At 43.2% G+C, this 17,324-nt stretch overlaps 1 protein-coding gene across 3 annotated transcripts in view; it reads right to left on the bottom strand.

Annotated features, from left to right (window-relative positions):
• Positions 1-17,019, bottom strand: part of UVRAG (UV radiation resistance associated) — a 125,235-nt gene extending 108,216 nt beyond the window's left edge. For all 3 annotated transcript variants that reach the window (XM_063127239.1, XM_063127240.1, XM_063127242.1), the window contains exons 1-2: positions 16,729-17,019; positions 1,787-1,904 (exon numbers count right to left, since the gene is read on the bottom strand). In XM_063127239.1, coding sequence (XP_062983309.1) covers positions 1,787-1,904; positions 16,729-16,806 — 196 coding nt within the window. In that variant the 5' untranslated portion in view covers positions 16,807-17,019. The remainder of the gene's footprint in view (positions 1-1,786; positions 1,905-16,728) is intronic.
• Between the last annotated feature and the right edge of the window lie 305 nt (positions 17,020-17,324).

The raw sequence follows: 17,324 nt of genomic DNA, 5'->3' as shown, positions 1-17,324 counted from the left end.
ACAGCATTTCTTTTGAGGCTATGGGGAAAGAAGGGCTTCTCCCACTGAACAATTGAAAGAATTGTTCCAGAAGAGCCCATTACATTCTCATTAAAGGGCCAGACAAACAGTTGGGATGACTACTTTATCAGACCAGAAAGCTCTAAGCTCTTATCTTTCAATTATTCAGTTTGCGATCTGGTGTACAAGGCATCACTTAGTCCACAATCCTGCTCATATCCAGTAGAACAGCCCAGGAACACAAGCACTGAGGTCGTATTCCATGTTCTTAACTGTTGTTCGAAGCTTAGTTACCGTGGAGATAAGCACCTTAGAAAAATAATAAGGAAGAGTGTGCATAGTCTGGGGACAGGTCAGAGGTAAAGGGGTGGCATGGAATAAATTCCTTGCATTTGCTGTAGCCAGGAAAGGCAGTTACAGCTGCCTAGAGCAATATGATGAATTTTCATCTACTTACCAATATACAGAGGTCTCATAAACAGAGGGTGGAAAGAAGACGCTATACAAATCAGACATCCACATTCTGTTAATCCTTTTGAAGTGATTACTTCCCCAACATGGTGCCCTACAGATGCCTTAGGCGACAGCTCCCAGAGAAAGACTACAGGACTGACTGTCTTACAAATCACATAATTCAGCCATTAGAGCTGAATCGGTAAAATCTTAGCTTTTTTAAAAAAGAAAAAAAAGCAAGTTTCTAAACTTTATGAGAGAGAACTGCAGCACCTTAAAGGCACCATAATTAATTAGGGTGATGGTGCAACATGTCTTCAATTTGTACAACTATCAGCCATTTGCAATGCTCTTCTCTGCCCCTTAGAGTCCTGTACTTTCTCAGTCTTAGGCCATGGCTAGACCAGGCCTATATCCCAGGATTGTCCTGGGATCATACCTGTGCACCCAAATGACACACAGGGGATCCCGGGAGCAGGCAGGGATGACCCCTCCATTTGCCTGGGCAAATCCTTAGGTCTAGCTAAGGCCTCAGACACCTCTCTACTCACGCACAAAATAAGTTACGAATTCTGAATTGGGGGGAAACCTATCTCAAATTGTTACTATGTAAAAGCATGCAAATTGAGCCCCTTTGCACAATTCTGAGTAATTAATGCAATTTAAAAGCAGGATTGTAGTAGTGGTATGTCTCATTTTTAAAATACAAATCTCTCTGAAGATGCCTTATAGTAGAGAGAGTCCTCACGAGTGCAAGCAAACAGATGTGGTATTTGCAACGGGATTCAGTGTCAGGAGAGTAACTCACCCTCCTTTGCATCAGACTTGGCTCTGTGAGGCCAAAGCCAAAACCCAAGTCCCAGCTCTGCCATGAAGTTACTGGGTGGTCTGAAAGTCTCTAAAACAGCAGCCCCAAACCTCCACTTTCCTTTACAATATGTTGTTTCCCTTTCGTAACTTTCTCTGTCTCACTTCATTGGTTGCTGCTTGCGAGGGAAAAGTCACAACGCAATCAGGTCTTGTTAAGCAACTTACATCTGTAGTGATTGTGACAAAGAGGGAAAGGAAGCCGCGCTTTTTCCTCAGCAGACACACGTCTTCCATACTGACCTGGTTCACACCACACTACAGTGCACCGTGCTGTAACGTGCAACAGGCTCACTGTCTGCTTCCAGCCTAATCCTCAGTGCCCACCTACAGAAGGGCTGTAGGGAACTTCTCACAAAACGTTTGAGGGCTCAATGGAAACATTTGTACAGATCCTGATAACACAAGCTGAATTATTAGGGGCAGGGAAGAGAAGGAAAAATGATGGCGATAGGCTTTGGTATACCTTTACATATCTTTGCATTATCACATAAGTGAAGGGTGAAGTAGGTGTCCAGGAGGCAATGACCATTCCTATTAACAATGTTGCGGGCTGCAATGTTTCGCAGGTGACGAAGACGCCGCTGCAAAGAAAAACAAACAAAGAATTTTAAAAGGGCAGAACTGGCCGCAGTAACATACCTTCTTGTTATAAAAATGCACAACATGCATCATAATATAAACGTCCTCTTTCCAGCAGGCCTATCCAGGGGGATTTTAGGATGCTTTTAGGATGTTTTAATAATGTATAATATGTTCTTAATTCAGTTTTATGTATTTTATATTTACTGTTGCTCCCTGCCTCAATCAAAATGGAGAGGCGGGTAAGAAATAAATTTGATGATGATGTAGTAGTAATAGTAGTAAAACATGTAAAAACCACACTTTAATCTTTTTGAAGCCAACATTCATTATCTCAGTCTTGATATGATTCACAATGTCATACAAACACTCTCTACCTCTTTAACCCTAATTTTCCCTGCAATATATTCAATCACTGGATTCCAACTGCTCAGAGTACTTCATAGTTTTGTGTGTTCCTCAAAAGTCTTGCCAACTTTACCATCTCCGTCTCTGTTGCCAAGACTACCTTCAATCTCCATTTACCCCCACATATAGGTAACGTCCTCAGACACAGGTCTGAAAATATATCTGAATCTGGTGGGGAATTAGAGTACTCTTGCTGTATCAGAACAACTTCTATAAACAGTTTATGTGAGCTTCTAAATGACTAGTAGCTGCAGCTAACCTTTCGTGGCACTGTTGCCAGAAGTCCACTCTATCCGAGAGTGGTGTGATACTCTAATATTACTTAATGAGATAACATAGTCTTAAAACTAACTGACAATAATGTACAAATAACAGTTAAGTCAATGACACTGCACAGTTGCAGGAATGACCAAACTCTTAAATTTTAGGGCTCATGTACCTTTAAGGGTTATTTTTAGGGGATTTTAAGAAGCAGTAACTTCATGGCAAAGCTAAGATTTGAATTCCGGCTTTGGCCAGAGCATGGAAAGATACCCTTTGGCTATTAAAACTCAAGCATTTAACTTTCTCGAACTTTCAAAATTTTCCGTATGTTTACACTGCTCAAGGTTCAAGGTTTTTTTTAAAAAAAAAAATGAGCAAAACTGGTCTGGTAGATCTCATGTAATAAGCGTTACCCTGAAGTATTCTTATACAGATAGCGTGCCCATGACTGGACTGCCAGACCTTCTGGACTCAACTTGCAGCACTCAAATACATTAACCACCATCAGTGCATCTTATAAATCAGCAATAAAGTTTAAATAAAGTCAGAGGAGCTGAATCAATGATAGAGCTGGCTGGTTCATTCTCTTTGGCTACAAAGCCAGTACTGTCTGGGTACTGCAGGACAAAAGGGAGAAGTTAAGCCCTTTTGACACCAGCAAGTGACCACAGTCCTTCTTCCCACCCCATCTCCATGCCTACAGCCATTCTATTATTTGCCACAGAATGAGAAGGAAAAGAAAGGTGCCCCACATTCAACCCTACACTCCTGGATACCATCAGAAAGCAAATGAGGAGCACAACAGGGATATAGTGCCCTGCACAACTGCCTGGCATTCATTGTCCCTGTGTTGAGCTGGTCACCTACAAGCGACGGGAGTCTGATTTCTTTTGCTTTCAGAGTCCAACCCACACTCTTCCGGTCCATCAAGCTGCTTCCTCTCCACACATCCAAACCTCTCCTCGGGGAACGTTACTTCCTCGACCATTTCCTGAACCATCCAAATCTCAGTTTCGGCCTTTGAGTGCCAAGTAAGTCCTTCACAGTAACAGCAGGGGGTTACTCAGTATCACACTACTAGCCCGCTGCATGATCCATGGAGTCCCAATTTCCAAAATCCTGCACAGACTTACAAAGTAAGTATTGCAGAAGTTTCTCAAGTATCCTCTTTCTTTGCGGACGTTTGTCATCAAAGACAAAATTCTTTCAGACGTTTCTGAAAGAAATGGTCCATAATATCACACCAATGACTGATATTTGTAACCTACAGAAGTTACTAGTCAACAGGTTTTTCCTAAAACTGACAACTAACACATTGTTATGGGCCTGAATCTGTCGAAACAAGGGGCACACTATGGAACGGATAACCAAGCAATGCAAGAGAAACATAGAAATAACTCAATGTGCTCATCTGCAAGGTAGAAAGTCATCATTATTCATATTTTCCCATGCCTATAAATAAAATGTATTAATTTTGCAGCAATTTCTGACTGTAAAGACTGAATGAGGTGGAATGTTCAAAACTTCAGTTTTTTCACTGCAACTTAAATTCTGGAGTGTTCTCACCTATTCTGTCTTCCCTTTGATCACACCTGAATTTTTTTTTAAAAAAAAATACCCAGTGATGCTGTAGATATTAAGATCCACAACTCTTATCTCTTTGCGCCTATTAACTGTATTGTTCTTCATACTCCTGATTATTACCTTTTAGACTTCTTTCTAATGTGACGCATGTATTATAGCATGAGTATTCTAACATTAATTTGGAGTTTTCTGAATTAGCTGAGACTTCACAGTTGAAATGCATTCAAACTAATGGGGTTTTGTAGTGATTATGTTGAAATCTTCTAATCTGACATGTAGCCACTTTACTGGCATTTATGGAATGTCCTGTTTTGGATGCCGTTCTTAGCAGCTAAGATAAGCAACTTTGCAGCTTACCATTTTAGGCTATTCCAATTAATTACAAGTCAGAGAACTAATCAAAATACTATTTTATTTCTTAAGGTGGAGAAAATTACTCATAGAATTAGAGTTAGAAGGGACCTCAAAGGCCATCTAGTCCAAACCATTGCTGATGCATGAAATCCTCTATAGCAGTATCCCTAATTAGTGACCATCAATACTTGAATTAAAAACCCATAAAAAAGCATGAGTTCACCACTTTCTGAGGCAGTCTTATACACCAAACAGATCATATTGACAAAATTCCCTGCCTAGTAATTTGAATCTGTTTAGTCAAAATCCCCTTTCTTGTAATTTGAATCTATTGGTTTAGTTCCAAACTCTGGACCAGACAACCATCTGTCAGGGATGCTTTAGGGTGGATTCCTGCATTGAGCAGGGGGTTGGACTCGATGGCCTTGTAGGTCCCTTCCAACTCTGCTATTCTATGATTCCTCAACCTGGTGCCCTATGCATGTGTTCCCCTACTACATGCATCTTCTCCCACTAGCATAGGATTTGCTATATCATCTATGTGACAGGCTTTCAAACATTTGAAGATGGCTATCATACCACTCTTCTCCAGGCTAAATATGCCCAGTGCCTTCAATCTTTTCGCATAGGATTTGTTTTCCCAAAAAAGACAGACCTATTCAAGAAAACATGGTTTATAATGGACGGTTCTCAACCTTGCCACCACCAAATCCTTGTCAGATGTCCAAACCATGATCCAACACCAAGAAGAGTCAGATATAATAGAATGAAAAGTCACTAGAAAGGAACGGTCTGAATAGGCCTGTAGCAGTAAACTCCCAACTGTTTATGGATCCTCCTAGGAAGCCTTTGAAGGTGTGGGATGGTGCAGGTACTCAGATGAAACCCAGTTAGCACAAGCCTCATACCATGAGTGAAAGGCCACACACCAACATTGTCATGTAGAGCACAATTTTTTAAAAAAAAAAAGAAGTCTGCTGCTATATTTTTCTATGGAAGATGCTCTACTAATAAAAACAATCCCACATTTCTTTTCTAGCTAACGAATACCCAAACAAAATCACTTCTGAATCCCAGACTAAGTAGGAAGAGTTAAAATACTGCAGTCCCTCGAACGTGCAAGAGTTTGGGGAACACTTTGATAGCAACATAGTCTTTTGTATAAAATAGTACCGTTGTCGCTAGTTGGAAGATTTGGACATGGGAATTATAAAAGCAGTTGTTTATAAAAGCCCTAATAGCACCGCTATAGCCCACTTAATTATTTAACTCAGGCAGGATCTAAAGTGCTGCTTTAAAACTGTTTATAACAGTAGTGACAACTGTTGGGGCCTGGGACACAGTCCATATGGGGCCAGGTTATTTGAAGGAACGCCTCCTCCCATATGTACCTACCCGGACCTTAAGATCATCTACAGGGGCCCTTCTCCGTGAGCCCCTGCCAAAGGAAGTGAGGCAGGTGGCTACTAGGAGGAGGGCTTTCTCCGCTGTGGCACCCCGGTTGTGGAATGAGCTCCCCAGAGAGGTCCGCCTGGCGCCTACACTGTACTCCTTTCGTCGCCAGCTGAAGACCTTTTTATTCACTCAGTATTTTAACACTTAATTTTAACTTAAATTTAAATTATACTGTTTTAACTCTGTATTTTAACCTTATATCAATTTTGCTGCATGGTTTTATCCTGGTTGTGCTTTTTATATTGTATTTTGTATTTGTATTTTTAACTTGTTGGTTGTTTTATGATGATTTTAATTTTTGTGAACCGCCCAGAGAGCTTCGGCTATTGGGCGGTATAAAAATGTAATAAATAAATAAATAAATAAATAAATACATATACAGTTTTCAAAGTGTCATATCCTGCTTGGTGTGGATCTGGCCTAAGACAACTTTCGTGTTTTCTCTTCAATTGTAAAGAACAAGGCCCAAGCAAATTATTTTGAACGTTTAGTTCCTTTAGGCATGCACACACACACAAAAAAGGCACCCAGTAGCACTGATGCTTAAATTGTGGGGCATGGTAGCTAACCCCTAGATTGCGGAAGGTGATAACTTCCAGATAAGCTTCAGCACCAGTTGAATAAGCTGTACCTGAAAAGACCAGGGTGGGGAGGGAAACAGGCCAGCATAGACCAAGGAAAAACAAGGTTTCCTCCTCTCACTGACATTCTCAGTCCTGTCTCCACGTTCCTCCAGCACAGAAACTTCCCAAGTTTATGATCACACAGAATTCCTACACCCTGAGTCTAAAGTCCCTCTCGTGCTGCTAAATTGTCCCAAAACGCTTGACAATCACTTTTCATTTCACCCAGTTTTGCCACTTAATCTTGCAGAATTGCAAAACATATTTTCTGGAATTAAGGACAACTGTCTAGACAAGATTGCTCAAAGAGTGTTCTCTGTTAACTGTATTTATTCTTTGTTATGTCCTTGCTGAACTTTCTTGGTGGCTCTGTTGCCCCACTAAAAAACATTATGAAGATATTCCTCTCAGCATTCTTTTTTTTTTAAAAGCACGTTTTCTGCTCATCTTTTCTGAAACATCACCCACCTCTTTTCAAAATCCATTGACTCAATTAACATACTTGTCCTCGCATCAGCTCTGATGAAGAATGTCTGAGTGCTCTGCTCAAGGCACATGTACTTTTCAGGTGAAACCGCTGACACCCTTTCTTCCCTGTATTCTTGCTTAAAACCCACTGAAATTTTAAGTGAGCAGTGTCCCCAAGATGACCAGTTGTGGAAATTATGAACACACTCCCAACAGCTGCTTTGAATAGGCATAGAAGAAAAGATTTTAAGTAGTAAGAAGAAACAAGGAATTAGTGTTGCAGAAAATATATTAAGCCAAACCTAGACTTCATAAATTTTGTTCAAAGGACAGAGAGAGAAAAGGTGAGAATGTTCCACGGATACTTTCAGCCATCAAAGTTGGCTGTGCTTTCTGTAGTCGTGGCCATCTGTCAAAGAGATTTTGATTCCTCACTGCATTCATACATAATGTTCAAAATTTCTTGAGGGCTCTGGCCAGCAATTAGCACTGGGAAGGGATGGAGAGTAGTGTGTCAGGTCTCAGACAGAGTGCACTGACAGCAAGTCTCATAGGCCCCATTCAGACAACACGCTAAAACAAAATGGTTAACGGAAAGCATGCATTCCATTAACCATTTTGTGGTTAAGCAGCATGGTTTAGCATGTTGTCTGGACCAGGCCATTGCCACAATGACTGGTCCCTCAACACCTTCCTCTTGCCTCTGGATTACTAATGGCAGGAATGTGAATAGCTGGTGTTTCTCATGGACTGGATTGGCACTGGTGTCTCTGGCTGCTGAATACAAGTTTGGTGATGTGGTAATAAATGTAAATTGTTTTATAAATACATTATCACCATCATCTGAATGTTTTACTCACTGTTCAACTTTTCCTCCACAAAACTGAACTCAGTGAGAAGATCCCTGTTTCCATAATTTCTTGCAAACCTCCAGGTATACATGCACCTAGAGAGAACTACCGTGTAGTGCTTATTTTAAAAAATGGATAATCCCATTAGCTTTATGAATCTTCCATGAAAACACACCTAAAGCTGCAGTCCCATGCAAGCCTACTTTTGGGTAAACCCACTGAGCTCAGCAGGAGCCAAGCGGTACACATCTTCCAAAAGCAAACATTAGTACACTCAAAGGAAAGCCTTTAAAGAAAAATAATAACGAAACAGGTATATCTGAACACCATACCTATTTTCTCCTCATGAAGAAAATAGTAAACCTAACTGTTTTAGCAGAAAGCACCAATATATACACAGATTCCAACAGCCTCCCACACCTTCCTGTGTCAGAAACAGCCTAGATGCCAAACCATACCAAATTCCCAGTAGCCTACAATTTATTAAGGCTGATGCCCTCACTATGTCCAAACACAAAACAAAGAAGTCTGGACATCAGACAATGAAGTTCACCAAATTAATAGATTAAAGACAGCAGAATAAACAAAACTGCACTAATGTCATTTAGCTTTCCTCACTGAAAAATGTTTTCAATTCTCCTTTTATTTAAGGCATTTTAGTAAAAACAATTCAGAGATTTTGTCCATAATGTGTAAAGACTGGGAGCCGGGAGATCCGGGTTCTAGTCCCCATTCAGCCATGGAAACCCAAGGGGTGACTTTGGGCCAGTCACAGACTCTCAGCCCAACCTACCTCACAGGGTTGTGGTTGTGAGGATAAAGTGGAGAGGAGAATTATGTACGCCGCATTGGGTTCCTTGCAGGAAAAAAGGCGGGATATAAATGCAATAATAAAGATGTTCACCTACAAGCATCTCATACAGTCCCACACATAAGCAGCTGCACAGGGGTCTAATTCCACCCCTGCATGGGGCAAATAGCCACTGTGGGGGGCGGGGAGATGATTTTCTACAGGAAACTGATGTGGGGCCCCAATCCCCATTCTGATTCCAGATCAGATCCCCCTGCTGCTGCGTTTCCTTCAAACGAAAAATGCTAGTTTAAGCACACTTTTTAAAAAGCATGAATACTGTAATACCCTTTTTGGCCCTATGGTGGATAAGTGCAATGGGAATTGTGCACGAGAAATTCCAGATGAATCGTGCCCAATGGATCAAATCTGTCCCTCTACCACACTGCCACCTGGGATGGAGGCCTCACTTCATGGTAGAGGCACCTCCAGGATACATTCCTGCAGTTGCTAAAGGGATATTCACAGTCATACCAAAAGGCAGCCATGAACTATTGCCCTACCAGATTTGAAGTATGGCTGGAGCTCAGGCAGGTGTGTATGGGATTCTTTAGCTCAGCCTTTCCCAAGCAGATGCTGTCCAGATGTGTTGGACTACAACTTCCCTTCATTCCCAGCCAGGGGAGCCAATGGCCTGTTGAACAGGAATTCTGGGAGTTGTGCTCCGACAGAAGAGGAGAGGACCAGGTTGAGGAAGGCTCCCAAAAGCCAGTCCAGCTAAATCCTGGTCAAGCTGTCCACATGTTCATAACCTCAACATGGACTAGTGAGCGTGGTCTGACCAACGTACTACAGCTGCCACAGATTGAGTGGGTTGTGTGAATAAACCTAAAGCGAGAGAAAGCCATACTGTGCTCAAAACTCAACTAATGGCAAAGATCTGTGATAACTTCAAGCAGAACTAAAAGAAAGCAGCCTTGGAAGGGATTCTCTTTATCTCTAAGTAGTAATGCATGACACGTGTTGACCAAGCGGCAGCACCACAACTTCCAAGAGATCAACTGACTGCAGCGTGACTGCTTCCAACTTTAAGCCTACATTTTTGCTTAAATCCCTCGAAGTGGAATGCATCAAGGCTGTGGGTCTGATTTGTTCCACTGAGCAGCCTACTCACAGCCATCAGGAAAATGCTTTATACTGCATATCACAATCAGTACTAACCTTATCATCTCCTGAGGTTCAGAAGTTGCTTTGGATCTGATTAATGTTAAAACAAAGACATCTGTAGAACCGGCAGAGGCAGAGGCTCACTTTCAATGCTTCACTACTTTATAATAATTTAGTTAGAGGTTTATTGCTGTTCAGGGCAGCAAGATGTAATCCAAGCATGTAATATATTAAGATTATATGCACAGCCTGAATCCTAATCCTAAACACACAAATAAACTTCTCAAAACTAGCATCCTGGGGCATCTGTATTTTGAAGAGATAGCAGGCATCCAATCAGTCTCCCTCTCCTACTTCTTTTAGGGTGACCATATGAAAAGGAGGACAGGGCTCCTGTATCTTTAACAGTTGTATTGAAAAGGAAATTTCAGCAAGTTTCATTTGTATATATGGAGAACCTGGTGAAATTTCCTCTTCATCACAATAGTTAAAGCTGCAGGTGCCCTGCCCTCTTTTAAATCTGGTCACTCTAGTATAGCTCCTGCAGCTTTAACTTCTGTGATAAAGAGGGAATTTTATCAGGTTCTCCATATATACAAATGACACCTGCTGAAATTCCCTTTTCTATGCAACTGTTAAAGATACAGGAGCCCTGTCCTCCTTTTCATATGGTCACCCTAACTTCTTTTATGTTTGGAGTTCTTCATCCTTACTCTTATGAAGCCATTTCCATTTTAACCTAGAGCACGTGTTATAAAAAAAACCACCCCACCCTGTTTTCACTATGCACTGAGTTGAATGTGGGTGATGCTAAGCACCCATCCTTCTGCATGAGCCAATGCAGTCAGGGCACAGTACAAGCCAGGGTGGATAAAAATCAATGATTTTTTTAAAAAATAAATAAATAAATGGATTTTTTAAAATTTAAATTGGATTTTTTTAATAAAATGCTTTTTAAGGAAAAATCTATCTAAAGATAGTTTTCTATTTAAGATACATTATAGTCCAAAGGTTATTCATCATGAAATAAAGATTGGTTTTTAATTATGTAGCATGAGGCTGTATATTCAAGCAATGTTTAAATTTTTGGGTAAATGAATTCCGTTAATCCATTCACAATGTCATGCTCTCCCAGAGGTTTCTGTAAGATTATTGGGCAATTTTTTCTATCTAGAAGATATTATCACAAATGCTTGGTTTTACAGTTCTGCAGAGATCACAATCTCATAGTTCCTTTGCAAATCTATGTACACAGAATCAAGTCCTTATCTCCTAAGTGCTAAGTTTCAAAAAATTCAATGAACAGAGTGCACTTTGGGGGGAGGGGGAAGTCACATAATCAAATCGAGTCTTTCTGAGTAGTGATTTAAATCATGATTTAAATCAAATCCACCCTGGTACGAGCAGAACTAGGTATCAACCAACCACTACAAATTGTCTTTGCATACAAACACACCCGTGAACTGCCACCATGCTCCTTCCCTAAGGACCCACTGCCTAGATACTGCAAAACCTGCACAGCAACAAGCCCCAACATGGGTGAAGCCTCAGGCCTAAATGAAAACAACCAACTTTTCCTGCCCTGAATATTCAAATTCCTTCTCGATTATTGAAGCATATTAATCAAGTGGCTATTGTGCAATATAAACATAGCTCATAACTGACGAGCAATTGCCTGTGGGGTACTGGAGATATTGCATGTGAAGGCAAAACTCAACCACGAAATTCTGACTTACACCTGACTTGCCAGATTTTGAACTAGTGCGCTAGCTGCGCCCAATGGAATCAGTTACCTAGGGAGGTTGTGGGCTCTCCTACACTAGAGGCATTCAAGAGGCAGCTGGAGAACCATCTGTCAGGGATGCTTTAGGGTGGATTCCTGCATTGAGCAGGGGGTTGGACTCGATGGCCTTGTAGGCCCCTTCCAACTCTGCTATTCTGATTCTATGTCGGACCTGGCCACGGTGACACATGCCTTAGTTACATCCCGATTGGATTACTGTAACGCGCTCTACGTAGGGCTGCCTTTGAAGAGTGTTCGGAAACTCCAGCTGGTTCAAAGAGCTACAGCCAGATTGTTGACCGGGGCTGGTTACAGGGAACATACAACTCCCTTGTTAAAACAGATCCACTGGCTTCCAGTCTGTTTCCGGGCACAATTCAAAGTGCTGGTTATGACTTATAAAGCCCTATATGGCTTGGGTCCAGGTTATTTGAAAGACCGTATTCTCCCTTATGAGCCTGCCCGTGCTTTAAGATCTTCTGGAGAAGGCCTTCTTTCAGTCCCACCATCCTCACAGGTGCACTTGGTGGGAACATGGGAGAGGGCCTTCTCGGTGGCTGCTCCAGTGCTTTGGAACTCTCTTCCCGGGGAAGCTAGACTGGCTCCCTCCTTTATGGGCTTTCAGAAGCAGGTTAAAACTTGTTTGTTCCAGCAGGCCTTTGGAGAATAATTTGATCCTCCATCTACGTTAATAATAATAATAATATATTTATTTATTTCTTACCCCCTTCTCCCTTTGGATCAAGGCGGGGAACAACATTAGAACAGGATCACCACATTTTAAAAATTCTTGATTTTACATTAAGCTGGGTAGGCCTGCCAGAAAAGGCTAGTCTTCAAAGCTGCCTTAAAATCACAGAGAGAGTTAATATTACGAATCTCCTTCGGCAGGCCGTTCCATAATCTAGGGGCGACAGAAGAAAAGGTCCTCTGGGAAACTGATGTCAACCTAGTTTTAGCTGACTGAAGTAAGTTCACCCCAGAGGACCTGAGTGTGCGGGGTGGACTATATGGGAGAAGGCGATCCCGCAGGTAACCTGGACCCAAACCATTTAGGGCTTTAAAGATAATGACCAACACTTTGTACTTTTCCCGGAAACTAATTGGCAGCCAGTGGAGTGATTTTAATCTTGGGGTAATATCCTCACCCCTAGATGTACCGTTGACCAACCTGGCTGCCATATTTTGAACTAGTTGAAGTTTCCGAACTAGGTACAATGGTAGCCCTATGTACAGCGCATTGCAGAAGTCAAGCCTTGAGGTTACCAGCATGTGCACAACCATCTTTAGGTCTTCTGACTCTAAGAAGGGGCGCAGCTGGCGTATCAGCCGAAGCTGATAGTAGGCACTCCTGGCGGTCGCGTTTATCTGGGCTGTCATTTGGAGCGACTTAAAATTTTATTGCGTATTTTAAACTTTTTTTATATATATATTTCTTTTCCTAGGTTTTACAATGTATGTTTTCAACTTTGTAAGACCGCCTTGAGGCCCAGTATTGGGCAAAAGGTGGGATAATAATAATAATAATAATAATAATAAGAAGAAGAAGAAGAAGAAGAAGAAGAAGAAGAAGAAGAAGAAGAAGAAGCAAGACTGCACCTAAACCTTTAAATGCAGCCCATCACACCCTGCAGTGGAGCAGCAATGCACTCCTGCTTTCTAAATTAGCAGGGGAGGAAGGTGCGTGGACGCAGCGGACGCACACAGCATATGCACCTTCCCTTGCAACCTTGGAGCTCTTAATGATATATGATCAGACCTTGCAACAAAGACCTTCAATGGTAGGTACTGGGGATGGAGCCTAGTGGTGTCAAGGCACTACTAATCTTAAGCACTCTCATTTTACAGAACATATTTCAAATGACAAGTGGAAGTAGAAAATTTATCTCCAGTCTCCCAATTAAATCCATGCCAAAAGAATGTATTGAGAAATAAAGTCGGCACTGATCACTGAGGCCTCCCAGCGCTGATTCAAGCTGAACATCACATCAAAAGGAAAACAGAAAGAAGCCGAAGTCTGTGAAGTTACATATTAAGCTATATTTAGATAACACATCAATAGAAGAATTGCAGTTTCGCTTAATTTTGTGTCCCTTTCTGAAGAAGCTTCACAAGACTGCAAGTGTCCTGCCAAGAAGTCCTTAATTCAGAGAACAGGCAAGCAAAAAGGACAGGGAGAATAGTGTTCGTGTGTGGGAGAAAACAGAAGAGAAGCACAAAACCTCAGTCCCATTATAGTCAGAAACAAGGGCTACTTGCCTTTGTCCTCAAAGACTATCTGACTAGACCTTTTTGTCTAAGAGATGTTCCTCTTGAATCAAACAAGATAAGGATACAACAAAGAGACAAAAGAACTTCATCAGAAACCTATCCATCCACCCCAGTCATTCAAGGGAACACTATTTTTGAATTGTATTTCAGATGGGGGGAGGCAACAGCATTTCTATAGATTCCTATGGTTTCAAAGAACACCTCTATCATTATAACTGTACAATTCCTACATCTATGTAGGTTCTGTATAGGGACTGGTACTATTTAAGTTGTTAACTTTGTGGCTCAGTCTCTTAGGCTGTAACCCTGCACACTTACCTGGGAGTAAACCCCATTACACTCAGCAGGACATACTTCTGGCTAAACACGCTTAGGATTGCATCCTCAGGTATGAAGCTGAGACCAACTGTGTTGCAGCAGTTAAGAGACTGCTGGGCTACAACAACCCAAACTCAAATCCCCACTCCGCCACTGAGGTCACTGTCTGACCTGGAGCCAATCACTTGCTCTGTCTGACCTACCTCACAGGGAAGTTGTGAGGATAAAAAGGAGGGGTTGAATCATATGTGCTGCCCCAAGCTCTTTGAGGGAGGGTAGGCTAACACGAAATCATAAATAAAAAACTCCTTTCTCGATTAGAGCCCATTAATTCTTGCCTGTGGGCCACCACTCAGTAGTTAAAAGAACTAGTTTTGTACACAGAAGCTCCCAGGTCCAATCCTGAGCACCTCCAGGTAGGACGTGAAAAGGCTCCTTTCTGTCTGAATACCTGGAGAGCAACTGCCAAGCAGTTTAGTTCAGACAATACCGAGTAAGATGGACCATAGGCGTGCCTCGGTATAGGGCAGCTCCCCATGTTCCTATGACTACTCGCTCTTAGGGAGACTCCATCCCAACCCAAAATCCCCTAACCAGAAAAAATAACTCCACCCAGACTACAACTCCCATCATTGTCCAACACCTCTGCCAGGCAGCAGGTCGAGGGAGGGTGATTTAACCCCTTGTTACCCAGAAACTTCAGTGTTCGACCATTCCTCTCTCACCTTGGGCCTGTTCAGGTGACGCACTAAGCCACGGTAATGCCCCTAACGCTTTTGCAGCAAATGGTTAAGTGAGCATGTTTAAACCGTGGTTATGGAGCCACCATGCTTAGGAACGCTTCACACAACACGTTAAGCCATAACGTTTAGCTCAAAATGCTTAACCACCATGCCCTTAGTGATGACCCACACAGACCACTCAACACCACCTTCTATTCAAACATACCTAGACTGACATATGCACGAGTGTGTGTGTGTGTGTTTAACCCCTTCTGACCCCCAAACCCTGCAGTGGGAGACGCTCCTCTGTGATATTATATTATTATTATTATATTTATTTGTATCCCACCTTTTGCCCAATGCTGGGCCTCAAGGCAGCCTTACAAAGTTTAAAACACACATGGGGAAGGCGGGGGGGGGAGAAACAAAACCATAAACGTTTAAAATACACAATAAAATTATTGCTTCTTTTAAATTTTGTTTTAACTGTTTTATTCTGTTTTTATTTTCATTTTATCTTATACACCGCTCCGAAATTTTTCAATGGGGAGTGGTACATAAATTAGGGTGACCATATGAAAAGGACAGGGCTCCTGTATCTAACAGTTGCATAGAAAAGGGAATTTCAGCAGGTATCATTTGTATATATGGAGAACCTGGGGAAATTCCCTCTTCATTACAACAGTTAAAGCTGCAGGAGCTATACTAGATTTGAAAGAGGGCACCTGCAGCTTTAACTGTTGTGATGAAGAGGAAATTTCACCAGGTTCTCCATATATAAGAGCCTCATGTGGTGCAGAGTGGTAAGTGGCAGTTACTGCGGCCTGAGTTTGATCCCAGCGGAAGCCGGTTCTCAGGCAGCCGGCTCAGGTCGACTCAGCCTTCCATCCTTCCGAGGTTGGTAAAATGAGGACCCAGCTAGCTGGGGGAAAGGTAACTGCGACTGGAGAAAGCAGTGGCAAACCACCCTGCTACAAAGTCTGCCAAGAAAACATCAGGGAAAGCAGGCGTCCCTCTAGGAGTCAGCAACGACTCAAGTGCTTGCAGGAGAGGTTCTTTTCCTTTCCTTCTTCTCCATATATATTTATTTATTTAAGGATTTTTATGCTGCCATTCAGCCAAAAAAGGCTCTCACGGCGGCTTACGAAGGTATTTCTTGACAGTCCCTGCCCACAGGCTTACAATCTAAAAGACATGACACAAAAGGAAAGGGGATTGGGAGGGAGGAGGAGGAGGGGGGAAAGGAAAGCAAATTCAGGCACTACGATCTTAGTTGCAAATATACAAATGACACCTGCTGAAATTTCTGTTTCAATACAACTGTTAAAGATACAGGAGCCCTGTCCTCCTTTTCATAGGGTCACCCTAATATAAATAATATAAATAAATAAATAAGACATTAACATAGACGGAGGGCCAGATTATTCTCCAAAGGCCTGCTGGAACAAAAAAAAGTTTTAACCTGCTTCCGCCTTTCTATCCAAAAGCACCAGGCAAACACGTGTGTACACACACACACGTGTGTTGTGATTTAACCCTTTCTTACCTTCAAATCCTGCAGTTGGAGACCCTCTTCTCTCTCACACACACACACACTCCACTCCCACCACAGGAGCCATTAACCCTTTACTACCCGAGACACGCCGCACCCGGGGGGGGGGCACCACCACTACCACCACTTCCCTCGCTTCCCTCGCCCCCCTCCCTCGGGAAGGCGCCCATGGCCTTGGTGGTGGTGGCGCCCTCGACCACCACCGCCAGCACCCACCTGCTGAGAGGGCAGCTCCACATGGAGGGCGCGGGAGGCGGGGCCCGGCGGGGGCAGGACGGCGGCGCTTTGGCTCATGCTGGCGGGACGGGTCGGCCCGGCCGGGTCGGGAGCAGGAGCGGCCTTGGCGCCTGCGCATTGAGCCCGCTCCCTCAGCCGCCGGGCACGGAAGGGTTAACGCTCACGACGGTGAGGCGGCGGCGGCGGCCGCTGCTTCTTCGTCGCCGCCTTCCTCGCCTTTCCCAACCTCCGCAACGACCCCAGCCCGCGCTCCCTCACGGAGCCATATTATTCCCCTCACGGCTGGGTAAGAAGGGAACAGAAGAACGAGCCACGGACATACGCCGCCCGCTGATTGGCTCCGCAAGGGGAAGGGAGGGGCTCCGGCTTGCGACGGCGCCTCCTCACTGGCCGCCGCGCACGTCGATCCCACGCAACGTTCCGTCTCCTGGCGGTGGTTGGTTGTTGTATGCGTGAGGAGGCGGGAGGGGTGTGTGTGTGTGTGTGTGTTTTTGGGAGGGAAACACCGCCTCTGTCAAAAGCCCTGCTGACAGCGGACTCAATTCCTAGCGCCTGATTGGTTGGCGCGCTTCTTA

The sequence above is a fragment of the Elgaria multicarinata genome, chromosome 5, assembly GCF_023053635.1.
Source record: "Elgaria multicarinata webbii isolate HBS135686 ecotype San Diego chromosome 5, rElgMul1.1.pri, whole genome shotgun sequence".
Taxonomy (NCBI): domain Eukaryota; kingdom Metazoa; phylum Chordata; class Lepidosauria; order Squamata; family Anguidae; genus Elgaria; species Elgaria multicarinata.
The sequence above is the reverse complement of the archived record's forward strand: the minus strand, read 5'-3'. Positions and strand labels throughout refer to the sequence as shown.